This window comes from Erinaceus europaeus, chromosome 13, assembly GCF_950295315.1.
Source record: "Erinaceus europaeus chromosome 13, mEriEur2.1, whole genome shotgun sequence".
NCBI lineage: Eukaryota > Metazoa > Chordata > Mammalia > Eulipotyphla > Erinaceidae > Erinaceus > Erinaceus europaeus.
In genome coordinates, this window is record NC_080174.1 from 36,656,806 (window position 1) to 36,678,066 (window position 21,261).

Here is a 21,261-nt window from a genome sequence, read left to right on the forward strand (position 1 = left end):
TTCTCTATCTTAATCTAAGAAAAGATTTTGCTGGGAGTCAGACAGGGAGGTTGGGTGTGCCCTACACCAAACATCATCATCACCATCATAAGGTGGCACAATGGATAGAAATTGAACTCTCAGACATGAGGTCCCAAGTTCCATCCTTAGCATCTCATGTGCCAAACAAAGTGATGCCATGGCTGGTCCTCCCCCAATCATTAAATAAAAAAAAAAATGATATTAGGGGCTGGGAGATAGTTGTTTCAGCAGAGCACACATCACCATGTTCAGAGGACCTGAGTTTGGGCCTCCAAACACTTTGAGCTCTACATGGGATGCACGGCATCAGAAGAAGCTCCATGAACAGTGCTGTGGTACCTCTCCTCTGTCTCCCCTGTCTCTCCTTCTTCTTGGAGTTTATAAAAAGAAAAAGAAAGAAAAAAAAAAGGAATCTTCCAGGAATGGTGAGTCTTGATTGTATTACTCTACTGCCATTTCTCTCCCTCTCTTTCCTTCCCTGTCTCTGCCTTTCTTAAAAAAAAACACCCCCCCAAAAAAAAAAAAAACCCCATAAACATACTAGAAATATTCCTGACCTCATTGATCTTATATTCTAATAATCATATAAGTAATCAAGTGGTTAAAATGTGTAGGTTATCTTACTTTAGAGCTGTCCACAGATGGAATGGTTTGCCTTGGGAGGAAATGAGTGTGCTTCCTGTCGTTAGGAATGTTTGAGTAGCAGCTGAATGACTATTCTCTAGAGAACTTATGCATTGAGTGGGGGAAGTCAGTCTCTAAATGCTTTCTTACCCAGGGAATTGCTAAATGTTTTCCAACCTGGAAGAGAATCATTATATATTGTTGGGCTACTAGCCCCCAGAGTTTAAATATCTAAAATACATGATTTTGTGATTTTGGGGAAAATAATTTAAGCCTAGTAAATAGAAACATTCAAGAATCTTTTCACATTCAAGAATGTGTAATGTAGACAGCTTAAAGTTTTTTGTTTTCCTTCCAGGATTATTTCTGGGGCTTGGTGCCTGCATCATGAATCCACTGCTCCTGGAGGCTATTTTTCTTTTCCCCTTTGTTGCCCTGTTTTTTTGTTTTTGTTATTGGTATTGTCAGATAGAACAGAGAGAAATCAAGAGAGGAAGGGAAAACAGAGAAGAGGAGAGAAAGATAGACACCTACAGACCTGCTTCACTGCTTGTGAAGCGACCCCCCTACAGGTGGGTAGTTGGGGCCTCGAACCGGGATCCTTATACTGGTCCTTGTGCTTTGCGCCCTGTGTGCTTAACCTGTTGTGCTACTGCTCGACCTCCAGGTGTTTTATTATTATTATTTATTTATTCCCTTTTGTTGCCCTTGTTTTATTGTTGTAGTTATTATTGTTGTTACTGATGTCGTTGTTGTTGGACAGGACAGAGAGAAATGGAGAGAGGAGGGGAAGACAGAGGGGGGATAGAAAGACAGACACCTGCAGACCTGCTTCACCACCAGTGAAGCGACTCCCCTGCAGGTGGGGAGCCGGGGGCTCGAACCAGGATCCTTATACTGGTCCTTGCGCTTTGCGCCACATGTGGTTAACCCGCTGTGCTACAGCCTGAGTCCCCAGTTTTGTTTTGTTTTTTAAGATTTTTAAAATTTAATTTGTTAATGAGAAAGATAGGGAGAGAGAGACAGAGAGAAAATCAGACATCACTCTGGTACATGTGCTGTCAGGGATTGAACTCAGGATCTCCTGCTTCAGAATCCAATGCTTTATCCACTGTGCCACCTCCTGGACCACAGCCAGTCCAGTTTTAAGACTGGAAGTTTTGTGTATTGAACCAAAGTAAAAGATTATAGGGTGGGGGGAGGGTTCAGGCCCTGGAATATGATGGCAGAGGAAGACCTAGTGGGGATTGAATGGAAATATGGAAAACTGAGAAGTGTTACACATGTACAAACAATTATATTTTACTGTTGATTATAAACCATTAATCCCCCAATAAAGAAATTAAAAAAAAAAAAAAGACTAGGAGTAAGAAATAGTCAGGAAGCTGCTTTTAAAAGTTGTTCTTAGGGGGCCAGGTGGTAGCACAGTGGGTTAAATGCACATGGAGCCAAGTGCAAGGACCGGCATATGGATCCTGGTTTGAGCCACCAGCTCCCCACCTGCAGGAGGGTCTCTTCACAAGTGGTGAAGCAGGTCTGCAGGTGTTTATCTTTCTCTCCCTCTGTCTATCTTCCCCTCCTCTCTCCATTTCTTTCTGTCCTATACAACAACAATGACATCAATAATGATAATAATAACAACAATAAACAAGAGCAACAAAAGGGAAAAAATAGCCTCTAGGAGGAGTGGGTTTGTAGTGTAGGCACTGAGTCCCAGCGAAAATCCTGGAGGCAAAAAATAAAGTTATTCTTAAAAAAAAAAGTCCTTTAGGACAGGGGTTGGTAGGCTCACTAACCCACTACCTGTTTTAGTAAATAAATTTAAATATAGCCATGACATTTGTGTGTTGCTTGTTTTGTTTTTGACCTAAGTGCTGATTAGCTCTGATTATTATTGATGGTACCAGGCACTGAATCTGGCATCTTGTGCATGCAAGTCCTTTGTGCTTCCACTGTACACTTTCTCCAACCCTTACATATTGAGCCTAAATATTTATTTGAGGAATACTGACTGTATTGTTGATCAAACTTGGAATCTTTGTGCCTTCAGGCACATAAGTCCTGTGCTCTCATGTGGTGAGCTATCTTCTTGGCTCTAGGCTTTGTAAAGCCTAAAATGTTTATAGTCAAATGAAGTTGTATACTTACACCTATGTTTTCAAACTTCAAAGAAGCAGGCTGACTTCTTCCTTCTTTGTTCTGCCTCCAGGGATACTGCTGCGGCTCGGTGCCTGCACTACAAATCTACTGCTCCTGGAAGCCATTTACCCCGTTTTGTTGCCCTTGTTGTTATTGTTGCCGTTGCTGTTATTGTTGTTGGATAGGACAGAGAAATAGAAGAGGGGAAGACAGAGGGGGAGAGAAAGATAGACACGTGCAGACACCCCTCTCCCCTTGCAGGTGGGGAACTGGGGGCTTGAACCGGGATCCTTATGCCAGTCCTTGCACTTTGCACCATATGTGCTTAACCCTCTGTGATACTGCCTGTCTCCCAACTTCTTCCTTCTTTAAATGACTTTTGGGAACAGGAGGTGAATGTGGCAGCTGTATTGGGGAAAATATTAAGTTCCTTTTCAACCCATTCTGGTACATTAGGATAGGAAGGCCTGGTTGGCAGAAAGGAGGCCTAAATGAGAGACAGTTGGTGCTGTTATGTTTCTAGTAAGAGTTGGAACTGAGCACTGGTTCCAGTGGAGGTGAAATTGAGTTAAGCTGTAGGATTACCTATTCTGAGGTTTAATATAGGAAATTTCTGGGAGTCGGGCGGTAGCGCAGCGGGTTAAGCGCACGTGGCGCAAAGCGCAAGGACCTGGTTCAAGTCCCCAGCTCCCCCACCTGCAGGGGAGTCGCTACACAGGCAGTGAAGCAGGTCTGCAGGTGTCTGTCTTTATCTCCCCCTCTCTGTCTTCCCCTCCTCTCTCCATTTCTCTCTGTCCTATCCAACAATGACATCAACAATAACAATAATAACCACAACAAGCTACAACAACAAGGACAACAAAAGGGAAAATAAATATAAATATAAAAAAAACCAATATCCTTCACACATACCACTTAAGACACAATCATATCATCTGATCTTCATAATTAGGAGGTGATTAAATGTACTAAGAAAAAAAGAGCAGGGTAAGAGAGGACAGGAAAGCAAAGGATGTGAGTTTTATATTTAGGTAAGGTGGTCAAGCCAGATTTGTTTTTTAATAGAATACAGAGAAATTGAGAGGGAAAAAGGATAGAGAGACCCCTGTAGCACTGCTTCACCACTTGTGAAGCTTACCTGGTCCTTCAGCATGGTAGTGTGTGCACTCAACCTAGTGTGCTACCACCCAGTCCCTAGATTTCTTTTTTAAAGAGATTTTGTGTACCTGCTTTGCCATATACATAATAAAGATTAGAACCTAGCCCCAATAGTACAGTGCTGTGGTATTTTTCTGTGTGGGGAAAAAATTGGCCTGGCATGGTGAAACCCCAATGACAGCAACATAAAATTAAAAAAAAAAAGTAAAAATGATTGTTATTTATTAATGAGCAAGAGAGAAACAGAGCATCACTCTGGCATATACACTGCTGGGGGTCACACTTGGGGATCTCCAGAGTCCTGTGTTCTACCACTGTTTCACCTCCCTGATGGCCAGGCTTCTTTATTAGTGTCTTATAACTGTGTTTTTATGATCCTTTATTGGCTAAGGTCAGATCATATGTTAGTCTTTAAAGAATACCTTAAGGTGGCTGGCTGGTGGTGGCACACCTAGGTGAGAACACACATTACCATGCATAAGAACCTGAGTTGAGTACCTGGCCTCCACCTGCAGGGGGGATGCTTCATGAGTGGTGAACCAGATCTGTAGGTGCCCCCCCCCCCGCCTCTCCCTCCTCTCTCAATTTCTCTCTGTCCCATCAAGTAAAATATTTTAAAAAATAATAATACCTTAGGGTATCTCTTTAGTACTTGTCAAAATCCTGAGTGCATCATAGATGTTCCATGAATGTCCACTAGGTAAATGAATTTTACTGGGGTAAACATACTTCCTGAGGCATGCAGAAGGTTCTGAAAAGCAGGCACCCATCCTTTCCTTTAGGATAGTCCTGTGGGGTTAGCAAAGCTTTTGCTTCTCTAGTTATGCTTAGGACCAAAAAGTCAGAGATAAGTCATACTCTTCACCCTCTTTTTTCTTTCTTCCTTCCTTCCATCCTTCCTTCCTTCCTTTTCTGTTTTCTGTTCATTGCTTTGTTTTTAGGAGGATCTTGCCTGACTGATGACACTTCTTAGGTATGCATGGGTACTCTGACCTTAGGATTTTCAAAATGCTTCTCTTGGCCTTACTATGTAGTGTTGCTGTGATGATGGCTGGACTGATATCTTTTCAGAGGAAGACTCTGAAGCATAGAGATCAATATGGAATATGGAACTAGACTTGGGCTCACCATCTGGCTGCTATTCTTTTTTTTTTTTTTTGCTTCTAGGGTTATTGCTGGGGCTGGATGCCTGCACCACGAATCCACTGCTCTTGGAGGCCATTTTTCCCCCTTTTGTTGCCCTTGTTGTTTTATTATTGTTGTGGTTATTGCTATTGTTGTTACTAGTATTGTCGTTGTTTGGCTAGGACAGAGTGAAATCGAGAGAGGAGGGGAAGATAGAGGCTAAGAGAAGGATAGACACCTGCAGACCTGCTTTCCCACTTGTAAAGCGACCCTCCTGCAGGTAGGGAGCCAGGAGCTCAAACCGGGATCCTTATGCCGGTCCTGGTCCTTGCATTTCACACCACCTGCTTTTAGCCTGCTGCGCTACCGCCCAACACACCCCCCCACCACCACCATTCTTATTAGCCGTGTTCCTACCCTATCAGGTTATTGTGGAGATTGAGCAGAATCACAGTAATAGCTACTGTTTAGTGTGGCATGTGTGCATACAATTTGATGGTTTTCTAGCATATTTACGAGGGTAAGCTATTCTTTTTTTAAAAAAAATAAAAAGATAGGAGGAGAGAGAAAGAACTAGATACATGGCACGTGTGCTGCTGGGGATTGAACTCAGGACCCCATGCTTGAGAGTCCAATGCTTTATCCACTACGGCACCTCCCAGACCATGAGGGTAAGCTATTGTAAAAAGCACTTTGTTTAAAAAAAAAAAAAAATCGGGAGTCGGGCGGTAGCGCAGTGGGTTAAGTGCAGGTGGCGCTAAGCACAAGGACCAGCGGAAGGATCCCAGTTCGAGCCCCCGGCTCCCCACCTGCAGGGGAGTCACTTCACAGGCGGTGAAGCAGGTCTGCAGGTGTCTGTCTTTCTCTCCCCCCTGTCTTCCCCTCCTCTCTCCATTTCTCTCTGTCCTATCCAACAACAATGACATCAATAATAACTACAACAATAAAAAAAAAACAACAAGGGCAACAAAAAGAATAAATAAATAAAAATAATAAAAAATTAAAAAAATAAAATAAAAAATAATCAAATTTTGAAAAATAAATAAAAAAAAAACATATATCATTTGTCTTCCCAATAATTTCTGCGCCAGTACTCACTTAAAATTGGCTTATGACCTGTGCTTAATTTAGGTCCCAGGGGCTGGGTGGTGGCTCACTGACTTAAGCTCACATAGTACTATGCGCAAGAACCTGGGTTCGAGCCCCCGCTGCCCGCCTGCAGAGGTCTGCTTCACAAGTGGTGAAGCAGGTTTGCAGATGTCTGTCTTTCTTTTCCTCTATCTCCCTGTCCTCTCAGTTTTTCTCTGCCCTATCGAATAAAATGGGAAAAAAAAAGGGGGGGGGGAATGGCTGCTGGGAGTAGTGGATTTGCAGTGCAGGCACTAAGCCCCAGCAATAACCCTGGAAGCGGGGGGAAAATAAGGTCCCTTTTCCCCTTCACCATCTGTGTATAAATTGGCAAGGTGTTTTACTGTACCACTAGGCAAAAATCCAAAAAGTAGTATTTTTGTATGTGCCACTTAAAGGAAAGTAGATTGGAAAGGGAAAAAAAAATTAAATGTATAAAGCTTTCTTATTTCTCCACTTTGGAGAACAAGGAAACAACGATTAGGAAAAGAAGGGTGCCAAGAGAAGCAAAAGTGAGAGGACTGAGAAAGATGTAGGGACAGTGGTGGAAGGAGGGAGAAAGAACTGGGGTGGGGGAGTTTTGGGGGTCTCAGAGGCCTGGGAAGCTAGGCTTTGTATTGCCGCATTCCAAGCCTTGTTTTCTACAGGCTGGCCTTGAGCACCACCTGGTGGTTTTGAACCTACAGTGCAGTCAATGACGGATTTGGGGGTTGGAGTAGCACTTGGTATTGCCTTAAATTCCACTTTCAGTTCCCTTATGAAACAAGTTTCTTAAGGCATCATTGTCGATTTTTTCTTTCATATGATGGCTGTTTTTCTCTTATGGCTCAGACTATTCCTTTTCTCCCCTAGTTTTAAATACCCCCCCCTTTAAATAAGTTTTGTATATTTGGGGGATGAGGGAAGGGAGGTACCAGAACACTGCTCAGCTCTGGCATATGGTGGTCCCAGCAATTGAATCTTTTTAAAAATATTTATTTATTTATTCCCTTTTGTTACCCTTGTTTTATTGTTGTTGTTATTGACGTCATTGTTGATGCATAGGACAGAGAGAAATGGAGAAAGGAGGGGAGAGACAGAGAAGGGGAGAGAAAGAAAGACACCTGCAGACCTGCTTGATCACCTGTGAAGCGACTCCCCTGCAGGTGGGGAGCTGGAGATTCAAATCGGCATCCTTACTCGGGTCCTTGTGCTTTGCGCCACGTGTGCTTAACCTGCTGCGCTACCGTCCGACTCCTGTAAAGTGTTTTTTTTAAGGGCACAGGTAGTGGTGCGCCTAAGCACACATCTTCAAGCCCCTGGTTCACCTGCAAGGGGGAAGTTTCACAAGCAGCGCAGCAGTGCTGCAGGTGTCTCTATCTCCCTCTGCCCTACCAATTTTTGTCTCTATCCAATAAATGATTTTTTTAAATTAAAAAGACTTTGAAGAGCAGTTTTCAGTCATAACAAAAATGAGTGGAAAGTAGAGACTTCCCATGCCGGGATAGCCTGAGGGTGCTTCTTCCCGAGCAAGTGCTCTCTGGGTTGGAGAGAACTCAACTGAAGCCAATCTACGCTGCTGCGTGTGAGAGGGATCAGGAACTCGTGCTGCACTAATGTCGCAGGAGATACACTCTGGAACTCTCGGAGGCGGAAAGCAATTCCAAGTGTTTTCACTCAGAAAAGCAGCTTGTATACTAGGCAAGTAGGGTGGAAACAGGGTGTCCCATAGAGAGGGTGGAGTGAAAAAAGAGATTGGTGAAAATCAGAGTGTGACAAGGAGAGGGGGCGGAGCAAAAAGACATCGTGAACCAGTGGGGATTAAACCAATGCCCTGGAGGGAGGGTGGTGCTTAGTTAACAGTCGTTTATGTAAATAGACCGCAGCTTTGAATGGGATCAAACCAATGCCATGCAGGCATGCCAGTGCTTAGTTAAGCAGGATTAGAGACAGAAGCTTTAAGCCAGGGGAGCTGGCATACTACCCAACATCTCCCCCTTTCTTTTTAACTAATGGCCATAGTATCAGGAGTGCGGGGCACTTTGTGAGGCAGGGAGACTGATGAGGCACACCTTTTGGGGTTCTACTGTCCCTTCTTGCTCAACCTCTCAGTAGAGAGAGACTAACAGGATTGACAAGCCCTTCCAAGCTCAACCACATCCTCACAATTCCCCAACATTCCCACATATCCCCAGCCTGGCTCCAGTCTTCCCTTTATCAGCACTCCCCCAGCCCCACCCCAGAGCACTGCATTTCTTAAAATTGATGAATCCACCATATTACCTCTTAATTACCCCAAAACTCTATAGTCTAGGCTGTGGTTCAGTTTTGACATTATTCACTCTCTGGGTTTAGACAAATGTATAGCATTACATGATCTAGTCCCTGTGCCCTGAAAGTCTTGTGTGCTCTGCCTAGTTATACCTTAGGCTCTACTTCTTCTTCTAACTTTTGCCCTTCTTCCATAGCCAGTCAACAGCGTCAGGTTGAGCCTGATGTAAAGTTTCGAGACCTCCTTTGAATCTGGAGAGGTGGCAGTCGTTGACTATGTGGGTCATCGTCTGTCTGTCTAGCTGCAGGGGCAGTTCGGGTCGTCTCTGGCTCCCCAGCGATGGAACATAGCGGCGCACCGGCCATGGCCTGTTCGATAGCGATTGAGGAGGGCCCAATCATAACGTGCTAGGTCAAAGCCGGGTTGACGCTTGCAGGGGTCTGTGATGAGGTGTTTGTTCTTTACCTCAGCTGACTGCCAACTCTGTTTCCAAGAGTCTGGAACAGAGAAGTTCAGTGTAGGCATAGGGGACCAGATTGGGTGACGAGACGTCAAGCGTTGGACAGGGTGGGCGAAGATATCCACGTATATTGGCAGGTCCGGTCGAGCGTAGACGTGGGAAATGAACTTAGATGATGCCGCATCCCGACAAATATCTGGCGGGGCGATGTTGCTAAGAACTGGCAGCCATGGAACCGGGGTGGAACGGATGGTTCCAGAAATTATCCTCATGGAGGAATATAATTTGGAATCGACCAAGTGGACATGGGGGCTACGGAACCATACTGGGGCACAGTATAGGCTCTATTGATGCCTCTGATTACTATCTTGTTTCTCAGCTTCTTCTCAGTAGTACCCTGAAAACAATAATCCTTATTCTTTGTTGCTAGTTTCAATTCATTGTTGCTGTTTAGTACATTTCCACTGTGTGGTTTTCCTTGAGAGCAAGAGAGCACATGAGAGTGATAGAGCATCGTTGTCATTTATGATGTTCTTTCTTTTTGCTTTTGTCTTTCCTGATTTTATGTAGTTGGCAGGAATGGGACTTAGAGCATTCTGCCACTGAGCCAGCTCCCTGACCCCTATCCACACTGTCTCCTTAATGTTCTTTCTTGCTCCTCTTTTCTGAGTATGCTTACATTCTCTTGCACATACCCAGAATTTCCTTTTCTTCTCTTGCTTTGTTTTACACACAGGGCTTCAACATTGGTTCAGCCCTGGTTTGTCTACTCTGCCTTTATCTGGTCATCTAAACAGGATGGGATATAATAACTTTGTGGGTAGGAGAGAGAGAATAATGGCTATGCAAAAAAACTTATCTGAAGCACTAGAGGTCCCAGGTTCAATCCTCCATGCTACCATAATCCAGAGTGGGACATAGGTCTGGTATTTAAAAATACTCTCCCCTTCTCTGTTGATTAGTTTCACTTTGAACCACAGCATGAATTTCAAGAGGGCTCTTTTGTCTAATAATTATCGCATAGCTTCTATTTACCTAACTGGCCAGTCTGAACCCTGTAATACTTATTATCTATCACCTATCATCACTTTGAGATGATGTTACTTTTACTTCAGTGAGAAAGCAAAATTAGAAAAGCATACCACTAGGCCTCTACCACCAAACCTTCCTTTCTACCTGTCCACTAAAACCAGGCACCACACATACCACCTTCTTGTTTTCTTAGATGAGCTGTGTTCTTTAGATCTGCTGCATGTATGCTAGACCTCCATTTTTTCACCCTCCTTCCGTGTACACACTCACACATACACAGAGAGACTGACTTCTTCCCCCAGTGTCATGGTGCTAATATTGAAATATTAGTACATTGTTAAGATTTTCATCATAATTTTTTTTTTTTTGCCTCCAGGGTGATCACTGGGACTCAGTGCCTGCACTGTGAATCCACTGCTCCTGATAGCCATTTCCCCCCATTTTTATTGGATAGGACAGAGAGGAAATGAGAGTGGAAGGGAAAATAGAGAGGGGGAGAGAAATACAGACACCTGTGGACCTGCTTCAACTCTTGTGAAGCGACTCCCTGCAGATGGGGAGCTGGGGGATTCTTCATGGGTCCTTGTACTTAAGCTGGTGCGCCACTACCCAGCCCTAAGCTTTTCACTCTTTGTGTAAGGCTAATGGGTTAAATTATTATCACTTGTAAGTCAGTCGCTTACAAGAGAGAACTTTTTCTTGTATCAACCCTAGAATTGATTAGTGCTTTGTTACCAAGAACTTTCTTTCCATGCATAATTTCCCAGAATACCATCACCATTGTTCCACTAACAGAATCCAAGGCTCAATTCACTTAGTGACTTAGAGATAAGGTACTTTGGTAGATGGCAATGGTTCACTTACAGTATGCCATGAGAAATGAGGTGTGCCACTGATGGCTTTCTCCACAAGGGTGAAACTAGGTGTCATCCCTAAAGAACCAATGTTTTTCTGGGAGCCGGGTGGTGGCGCACTAGGTTAAGTGCACATAGTACTAAGTGCAAGGATCCCAGTTTGAGCCGCTGGCTCCCCATCAGTAGGGGAGTCTGCTTCACAAGTGGTGAAACAGATCTGCAGGTGTCTCTTTTTCTCTCCCCTTTTCTATTTTACCCTCTCCCTTTCAATTTCTCTGTCCTAGCTAATTAAAAAACAAAGGAAAAAAAAAGCAAAAATGGCTACCAGGAGTAGTGGATTCATAGTGTTGTTGCCAATCCCTAGCCATAGCCCTGGAGACAAAAAAAATAAATTAAAAAAAAGTTCCTGTAGGTTTATTTAAATTCATCCAATCAAATTTGAGTATAAATGTGTTTTAGGCACAAGAGTTATGTGTGGGAGCTCTTTTTATAACTGGGGGCTGAAGGGCAGACTTTACATTTGCTGGCTGATGTGCTTTCTGCTTTACTTCTATAGACTGATAATGGTCTCCAGCTGCCAAAGAACATTGTGGATGCCAAGAGAAAGGTAACCACTTCTCATCCCTTCAAGTGGAATTGGATGCCTCTGGGAGCCTACATAGACTGGCAGTAGAAATGGCCGAATTTGCAAGCTATAAGGATACTGCCTCCAGCCGCCACCTGCGATTTAAGTTACAGAGTCTAAGCCGCCGCCTTGATGAGTTGGAGGAAGCCACAAAAAACCTCCAGAAAGCTGAGGATGAGCTATTGGATCTCCAGGACAAGGTGATTCAGGCAGAAGGCAGCAACTCCAGCATGCTGGCTGAGATTGAAGTGCTGCGCCAGCGGGTGTTGCGAATTGAAGGCAAAGATGAAGAGATTAAGAGGGCAGAGGATCTGTGTCAGCTTATGAAGGAGAAACTTGAAGAGGAAGAAAACCTCACCCGGGAGCTAAAGTCTGAGATTGAGCGGCTTCAGAAACGAATGGCTGAGCTAGAGAAGCTAGAAGATGCCTTTAGCAGAAGTAAGAATGACTGCACCCAACTTTGCTTAAGCCTTAATGAGGAGAGAAATCTGACAAAGAAAATCTCCTCTGAGCTGGAAACACTCAGGATCAAAGTGAAGGAATTGGAATCTTCTGAGGAACGCCTGGATAAAACTGAGCAGAGTTTAGTGTCAGAGTTAGAACAGCTGAAATCATTAACCTTGAACTTTGTGAGTGAGAGAAAATACTTGAGTGAAAAAGAAAAGGAAAATGAGAAATTGATAAAAGAGCTCACTCAGAAGCTGGAGCAGAACAAAAAAATGAATCGAGATTATATAAGAAACACGCCTAACCTTCTGGAACGGAATGATTTGAGGATTGAGGATGGCATCTCCTCTCCACTGCCATCCAAAGAGTCAAGAAGAAAGGGCACTCTGGACTACCTAAAGCAAGTAGAGAATGAAACGAGAAACAAATCAGAAAATGAAAAGAACCGAAATCAGGAAGACAACAAAGTCAAAGATCTTAACCAAGAGATTGAGAAACTTAAGGTACAAATCAAGCATTTTGAATCTCTGGAGGAAGAGCTTAAGAAAATGAGGGCCAAAAATAATGACCTTCAGGACAATTACCTTAGTGAACAGAATAAAAATAAACTCTTATCCAGCCAGCTGGAGGAAATAAAGCTACAAATCAAGAAACAGAAAGAGTTAGAGAATGGGGAGGTGGAAGGGGAAGGTACTTTCTTGTCCAGCAAAGGCAGGCACGAGAGGACTAAGTTTAAAGGCCACCATGGCAATGACACCCCACAGTCCAAGCACACATCCCGAGAGCAGTCCCCTCAGCATAAGCGGGAAAGGCACCGAAACAGGGAGTTTGCTATCAACAATGAAAACTATTCACTGAGCAATAGGCAGGTTTCTTCTCCCAGTTCCACCAATAGGAGAGCAGCCAAAGCTTCCAACCCAGGGGCAAGTACAGACAGTGGGAACCAGGAGACAAAGAGACCTGATGACCGATTTGTTCCTGGCTCCTCTCAAAGTGAAGGGAAGAAGTCCAGGGAGCAGCCTTCTGTGCTTAGCCGCTACCCACCAGCTGTCCAGGAACATAGTAAAGTCTGGAAGGGAACTGCGAAGCCAGGTACTGACAGTGGGTTGAAAGGAAGAGTAGAGAAGGCAACACGAACATTTAATGATACCACCCACGGAAATATTGCCAGTGACATTTTGGGTAGAGCTGACAAGGCTTCTGATACCTCCACTGAGACCTACTTTGGCAAGAGGGGCCAGGCAGTTGGCAGTGGGAGTCAAATAACTCAGGTTGCAGACTCTGGCAGTTTTAAGGCCATTGGAGCTCTGGCCTCATCTCGAAGGTCCTCCTCAGAAGGGCTCTCCAAGGGCAAAAAGACTGCCAATGGGACTGAATCTGATACCAGTTCCCTGAACTCCAAGGCTCTTCTTTTAGCAAAGTATCCTTATAGCTCCAAAAGCCAAGAGAACATCTTTCAGGGCTTTTCAACTCCAAATAAAGAGGGAGGTGAGCAACTCACAGCAGTGATGATGGAAGAAGGTGGAGAGCATGAAGCACTGAGGTGTCATGTTACCAAATTCAGTGGCAGAGAGAAGCCAGACTCAGATGAGGACATGGATATAGCATCTCTTGTTACTGCCAAGTTGGTAAACACGACCATCACCCCAGAGCCAGAACCTAAACAGCAGCCCAACTCAAGAGAAAAGGCCAAATCTCGAGGAGGACTTAGAACCTCTCTGTTTGAGAATGATAAGGATGCTGAGACAGAAAATGAATCCGTGAAGCCTGCCAGAGCCTGCAGCAATGTGATGGAGCTCCCAGATGCCAGTAGTACCGGGGGGAAAAGCCAGCGGTCCTTCAGCCCCAGAGAGGCCTTGCAGTCAAGAGCGGTCATCAAACCAGTCATCATTGATAAGGATGTGAAAAAGATCATGGGAGGGTCTGGGACCGAGGCCACCTTGGAGAAGCAAAAACCTACTTCCAAATCCGGGTTAAATAAAGTGACAAGCAGCATTACCATCTACCCCTCTGACACTGGTGGCCCTAGAACCGGCCCTGGAGAGGCCCCTCGGGAAAGGCACACATCCACCAGCAACATCCAGGTTGGGTCAGCGGACCTGGCAGCAGTGAGCAACCATGTCAGCTCCCCTTTTGAGCTCTCCATTCACAAACATGACATCACCTTGCAGTTCATGGAAGCTGAAAAGTTGGGAGATGGGGCCCTGAAGAACAGGGCGGAAACGGTGGTCTCTCGGAGCAGCATTATTATAAAGCCATCTGATCCCATGGAGAGGAATAGTCATGCTCCCCCAGCGGAGACAATCACGTGGAAAAGCCATAGCATACCCGCAGAAGTGGGTTCCTCTGACACCAGACATGTTACCGTGCGGAATGCCTGGAAGAGTAGGCGAGACTTGAACTCTTTAGACCATCCCCCAGCTCGAATAGGGAAAAATGTGGAATCCAATGCCTACACTCAGAGGTCTTCCTCAGACTACTCAGAACTTGAACAATCCAGGTCAGACTTTTCTGAACAAGGCACCCGAAGGGTAGCAAATTCTGGAGATGGCCGTGAGGTGCCCTCCAGAAGGACCCAAAGTAGCCTCACCGTGTCAGAGGTGCTCACTCGTCGGAATCGAGTGGACGACACCATCACCTCTGCAGCCTGTAACCACTCATCAGGCATGGTAAGTCCTATTTATTTTGCCATCCTCACTTCCCTTTCCTCCTCTCTTTCCTCCTTTGATTCCTCTAGCCTGCCTTGTGGGGATTAGGATTATGGGGGCTGTGGTGCTGGGGATCATTGGTTAGAACCTTAGGTGGCTCAGAAAACTTTAAAACCTTGAAGAAGGTATTGGGGCAGAGCAGTTTGCATTTCTGAAGTCCTTTTCCAGATTTGTCTTCTCTATTTACACACACACGAGAAGCACAGAAAATATAGAGAATGAAAATTGGGCTGAAAGTGGCCCGGTGGTATGTGTGTGTAAGGCTCTGGCTTCATTCCCTTGAATCGCATTATTAAAACAGAACAGTGGCCTCTTGTTATTGCTTTGCCACAGCAGCTGAAGGAGCCTCTCACCGAGCAGCACCTGGAAGCACTAGAACCAGCTGCAGCTCCTGGGAAGCTGTGTGTGAGTAGAAGTCCAGTGGCCTTTCTGTGGAGCAGAAATGAGAGCCAGCTGTGTTCCGAGCTGCTTCAGTTCAGGGTTAAAGGAGGATGAGGAGAGACAGGACCAGGGATGAGACAGGACTCACTGGGGCTACTGTTTTAAGTTTTATGCCTGAGCATCATTTTCTTTTGCCCCATATGCTTGTCTCAGTCATTACATCATGAGTCTGAAGGCAAAGCTGGATCCCTCACTCATCACAGGATAAATCCAGAATCACCTGCCTCATTGGAGAGCCAGCGTATCAGAACAGTGTCTAAAGCGGGAGCCCAGGAGACTCTTCCAGATGTGGAGCTTGTGATGAACCACATTTTGCACCTAGACATTACTTCTTCCTTCTAAAAGGCCCATGGTTCTGTGTTATCTTGAAAAACCCTATCAGCCTTTACAGGTATTTAACACCTGACAAAGCACTTCCTCAGTAATCTTATGGGAAGGTATTACCCCTTCTCAGATGTAGAAACCGAGGATCACAAACAAAAGTCTTACCCATGGCTACATAAATGAATTAATGGAAAAGCTAAAATTTGTACCCAGAATTCCCATCTTTAAATTAAATCTTCTTACTGCTCTGCTAACCACTCATAAAATTCTTTGATTTGCCTTTGCTTGGGAGGATAAGACTAGGGAGGCTAGGAGAGTATTAAAAAGAATTTTTGGCCATGGGTCTGGCTTAGCAAGGAGAGTTGCATGCCTTCCATGCAGGCCCTGGATTCAATCCCTGGTATCAAGACACCGTACCAAGGGAACTCCATGTAAGATGGAGCAGTATTTCAATATCTCTTTTCTTCCCTCCCTAAAAATATAGGTCATCTGACGGGTCCAGAAGATAGCTCACTGGCAGAGTTCACACTGTCATGTGTGAAGACCTGGGTTTGAACCCACAGATACCACTTGGGGGCTTCATACAAAAGGAAAGCTTCACAAACACTCAAACTGTGCTATCTGTTGTCTTTTCTGTCTCTCCTCATTTATCTGGAAAAACAAAAAGGGAATAGGGGAAAAGTACACCAGGACAACAGGAGGGTAGGTTATTGTAGATGTGAAGCCCTGACCAGTGTGGAGGTGGGGCAAAAAATTAATTAGACCCGGGAGACTGCTTAGTGATATAATAGCCAAACAAAGCAGAATTCTGAAAATCCTGCAAGTTTGAGTAGCTTTCCTGTTTCTAGTGTATATGGTCTAGTGTATATCCACTGGCACAGTGGATAAGGCATTAGATTCTCAAAGCATGAGGTCCTGAGTTCAGTCCCCCACATGTACCAAGGTAATGGTTCTTTCTCTCCTACTGTCTTTCTCGTAAATATATAAATCTTAAAAAAAAAGTTCCTAGTGTGTATGCCACTAAAACTCAACGTCTGCATGTAGGGGAAAGTAGAGGGGCAGGTGTGGGCTATAAAAGGGAAGGCATGTGAAGCTGTTTTGGTGGTGGGAAATAGGAACTGAGCAGGTCACTTTTCAGCATACCTCCTCTCACCACCACCTTGCCCAAGATACATGTAGTTGACACGTTCAGAACTCAAGAGCTGCTAGCTCCCTCTTGGGATACCATTCTTGTGTCCCCATTGCAGACCCTGTCCTCTGTTAAAGGCTCTTCAGTTGTGAGCCTCCCCCTAGTTTACTTTGGCAGCTCGCAGCAGCTTGAGTTCTTAACCAACATATTTCCAAGAAACTTTTTAAAATAGCTATTTTCATTTTAATGAGAGGCAGAGACAGATAGAGACCAGAGCACAGCTCAACTTTGGCTTCTAGTGGTGCTAGGGATTGAACCCAGGACCTCATAGCTTCTGCCATGAAAGTCTTTTGCATAACCATTATGCTGTCTTCCCAGCCCCACAAGCCCCCCTCCCCCCTTTAAATGCTGTGCTGGAGTTGAAACCTGGGGCATGGACTCTGTTGCTGAGCCATCCCTTGGCCCTCCCAAGAAACTTATGATGGTCTGTACTCAGACCAAACTTACCTTTGCAGTTATGCTCTATGATTTGTCTGGGATGTATCTGTTTGCTAGGGTGGAGAGGACCATTGGGTTGGGGAATGAGGTATCTTGCTTTCCTGTATTCACCACCACAGCTGACTTTTGGTCATTTATTGGCACAGGAAAAAAGTGAAGACTGTGCACTCAGTATGTACCGGCGGCTGCACAACTCCCTGGAACGGTCTGGATTGCCTGCAAAGCAGGGGCTGCCAGAGCTGGGCCGTGGACGGGCTGAGGAGCGGTTGCGACCAAGCAGACCCTGTGCCGAGGAAAACTGAGCCATCCAGTGGATCTGCTCTCTCCTCTGCTCCTGCTTCTCAGCTCCCCCACCTTCCTGCCCTTGGAAGGATCCAAGACCAGTTTACCACGCTAGACAGCAGGCCTTGGCTGGGAGACTGGCAGTCGGGCCATGGCTCAGGTCATTTTTGCCAGTTGATCAGAGGGGATCAGACTACAACAGGCTGGATGGTTACCCAGGCCCACCTTCCCTGATGCATGAGTCCTCTCTCTCCTTGTCCCCATCCCCAGGTAGGATGGACCACTCTCACACCCACATGGGGAAGGTATAGCAACACTAATATCTATGCCCACCACACAACAGCAGCTGAAAGCTCTTCTCTGCTCCTTGGGTGGGCTGTTTCCATGATGTAGGGCAACCCGTTCTCTGTAGTTTTTGTTCTGATTTCTTAGTCTTCTCATCACACCCACTTTACTCTGTGTTTGCCCTAAAGGGCCCAAGTACCCAGTAGGACTTTATCAGCCATCCATTTCATGAGGGGGCGTCTTCCTTTCCCCATTGGGATTACTCAAGACTTTTTGATTTTTACAAATTTTAAACATAAGAGGTATGTGCTATCTCTAAGGGGTTATGGGTCTTCCCTGTAAGTTAAGGCTTCTCTGACCTGACTGGCTGACCATTGTTTTCTGGGGGCAGAGCACACGGATCCCTGTTTGTTGGAATCCCCCTACTATCCTTCCTTCCAAAGGCACCCAGAAGTGCACAAGCCTTATGCGTTGTTTTCTGGACACTTTAATATGCTGCTCCTCTCCTGTGGCTGGAGATTTCAGGCTGATTTCATCTTTTCCACTTTAGGAATATCTTCAGACTAAACTGGGCCTGACCCAGTGTACTCTGCCTTCTAGGAAGTATCCAGCAAAGGGGAAAGCAGACAGGAAGAAGTGATTTCCCTTTAGTCACTCCACAAGCAATAGCTCCATGAAAGGCATGGACTTCCTCCTTCATCCCTTATGGAGAAGGTATCGCACTTTATCAAGCTGACGCTTCCCTACAGATGGATGCTCGTGATTTCTGCAGAGACTATCAATCTGATGACTCATTAGAGGAAAGATGATACGTGCCCATCTAGAGCCCCAGGTACAAGTAATTCAAAATGCAGCAAATCTTTTAGGAAACCACATAATTGGCTAGTTTTCTTATACCAAGCACATGGGGGAGGTTAAAAAGTAACATATTATTGGCACTGCTTTTTCTATAGCATTTTCTCAATTCAAAGAAAGGGATCTTTTAAAGCCTGCCTTTGGAGGTAGATATGGTTGTCTTCACAGTGAAAATGAGCATGAGGAGTCAAGAAAGCTGACTTTTCATGACTTCCTTTTGGATGATAGTGTGCCAGCCATTGTCCTCTTGGGGCAGGCCTCAGCCACTATATCTGTAAGATGAGTTTTGTGAAATGGATGATGTCTATAGGCCTTAAGTCTCGTATTCTGAGATTTTTCTGTTCCACCATCCTTTGTGATTCTCACTTCTGGCATGATGCATAAGTTTGGGGACCATTTTCCTTCCTGTCTTTTTTTCTGGGGGACCCATTCCTTGCGATTTCTTCAAGTTTAATGTCATAAGGATGAGCTCTGAGAATCTCCTTTGGCCTCAGTTTTTCCATCCTAAAAGATATAAAGGGGTTAGAGGTCTCTGTGGCCCCTTTGGCACTAATCTTGTTAAATGTCACAAAGGACTTTTTGGCCTTCTGGCCAGGTTCTTTGTTTAACACACATTGGTATAGCTCTTGCATCTGTGCTTCTTCCGCTTCCACTTGGTTGGTGTGGGAACCAGCATTCCCCCTCATTTGTCTGCATCAGACTAAGCAGTCCCAGGGGGAGCACCTCCCCATTTTAAGGATAGGAATGTTTTGCCATACTTCTATCTTCTAGAACTGAATCAGTGTAAGGGCAGTGCCATGTGGCTTTGCCTTCCCTCTCCACATTCCTGCCATAAATGTTCAATTTAAGCTGTTTTTCAAGACGTCTTCCTGCTGCTTCTCGAATCACTGGCCAGAAAGAAGCTTGCCCAAAGCTGCAACCCCTTACTTTGTAGCCTCCCTGCCATACTTCACTCGGCAATCCTAAGCGTCCAAAGGGAACTAACTTCTGTGGTGATCAACAGAAGAAATTAATGCTGGTTTTTCTCTGGATAGAAACAGAAGGGTGCCAAACCAGGCCTACAAAGATCTTGCCAACAATTCTCATCTGTGGGCATTGGAGCCCTGGATTCTGGTGCTGTAGCTCTGGTGCCAAAGTCTGGATCTTTCTATTTTTCAGCAGCACCAACATCTATTACCCAACATGCTCTGTGGAAGAGGGACAGCTGCCATGCCCTCTTGCTGGGACTGCTATCTTAAAACCTGAGTGCAATTGGGTTTGATTGTAACAGTTACTTCAGGACAAATACTGTTTCCTTAATCTGCACACTTTCTAGAACCGCTATAAAATAGATTTTATTTTTAAACAACTTCAGCATTGCAGCAAATACTGTTGTTGTAAGTGAAGGCTGGAAGCTCAGGTGTTCTGAGCTTCAAATGGCTGGCAAGGCTGACTCCCAAAATCCAAAGTTGAAAGACATGTAAAATAACTTGGGTGAGACATTCTGGATCCAGGCCTCATCATCAAGAATCCTGGAGGAAATCACCAAATAAGGGGGAGGTCTGATAGTTAAATAGTTGTCTAATCAAGCCAAATATCCCCACTGTCCCAACCAACAAGCCCACTTTTATGACAAGTCTCTTCTGCTTCTTGGCTCCAACTTGAAATTTTATTGGCAGTTAGATGGTTGTGAGACTTCTTAGTGAGGCTGGGGAAATCTGGTACTCCATAGCTGCTGAGTTGGAGGAAGCAGAGCTGGGCTCAGTCACCTGCTAACCTGTTTACCATCAGAGTTGCAGAAATGGTGGGCAAGAAAAAAAATGGCTGTTTTTTTCTGAGTGGCAATTAAACAACTTGAGTGTAGACTAGAGGGATCTGCAGTGGGGCCAAGGACCTGTGCCTTGCCTATAGCCGTGGTAACTTGCACATAAATCATCTCCCTTATCATGAGGTATTTGGGAGATTGACTTTGATCTTGGACTTGCCATCCAGGGGCTGGGGCAGTTTTAATTCTTTATATTTAGTGGGTTTGTGCCAAGTGCTACCACTGTCCAGTAAAGGAAGGTGACCCAGGGAACCTAGCCTCTGGGTCCCTAGCTGCCTTTATTGCTGTGGGTTTTTTGTTGTTATTCTGACAAGACTGCTGTGGAAGAGCTGTTTTTAGGGATTATCTTTTGAATACCCCTTCTGGGGAACAGGGTTTTCCTCAAAGCCTCACAACCAAGATCTTAGGAAATAGGCCCTATTTTCCTGCTGCTCACAGCTCAGAACATGTACTGAATGGAATGTATTTTTAAGAGAATAAAGTCTATTTTTTTGTATTTTAAAGATTGGGAGGGCTAGAAAGGTAGTCCTCAGATAAACGTATTGCATTATAGGTCCCTTTGCTGGGGGCATCACTATCTGTTGGTCCACACCTACTTACTCAGGCAGGTGCTCTGGTCTCACCCCTGGCCCCTTGGAGCCTAGGTGCAGCAGCTTCTACATTCCTGCTCCAAGCTTGGGACCAAGGAGGTCAAACCCTGTCACTGGGAAATCAGGGCAAAGCCATGAGCAGTGACTCAGGGCTCCTTGGGTGCATGTGTATAGTTGAAGCTGCCTGTCTGCATGTATCCTCTAGCTCCAATGCTGTTTGTTGGCTCTGCAGCACAATATGTAACCAATAAAGCTCCCTAGTTCCCATGTGTTCCATGTGTCAATGATGCTGTTTTTGTTATCTCTTATTTAGTACAGCTAATATTTAATTTCAAATACCCAACTACCTATGCTGGCTACCTAAGCCATACATTAAAAGCACCTATCCCCTGGGTCAAACACCTGATCCCTCTGAGGTAACACTATTAAGAGCAGAGGATTCAAATAGAGACCATACTCTGAAATCTATACACTTCTGCTC

At 45.0% G+C, this 21,261-nt stretch overlaps 1 protein-coding gene across 5 annotated transcripts in view; it reads left to right on the forward strand.

Annotated features, from left to right (window-relative positions):
* LUZP1 (leucine zipper protein 1) overlaps positions 1 to 21,051 on the forward strand; it is a 105,844-nt gene extending 84,793 nt beyond the window's left edge. For 3 of the 5 annotated variants that reach the window (XM_060205517.1, XM_007528732.3, XM_060205518.1), the window contains exons 3-4: positions 11,349 to 14,533; positions 17,111 to 21,051. In XM_060205517.1, the coding sequence (XP_060061500.1) occupies positions 11,468 to 14,533; positions 17,111 to 17,266 (3,222 nt within the window). In that variant the 5' untranslated portion in view covers positions 11,349 to 11,467 and the 3' untranslated portion in view covers positions 17,267 to 21,051. The remainder of the gene's footprint in view (positions 1 to 11,348; positions 14,534 to 17,110) is intronic. The other 2 variants (XR_009553702.1, XM_060205519.1) reach the window with 2 other exon arrangements.
* The last annotated feature ends 210 nt before the right edge of the window (positions 21,052 to 21,261 follow it).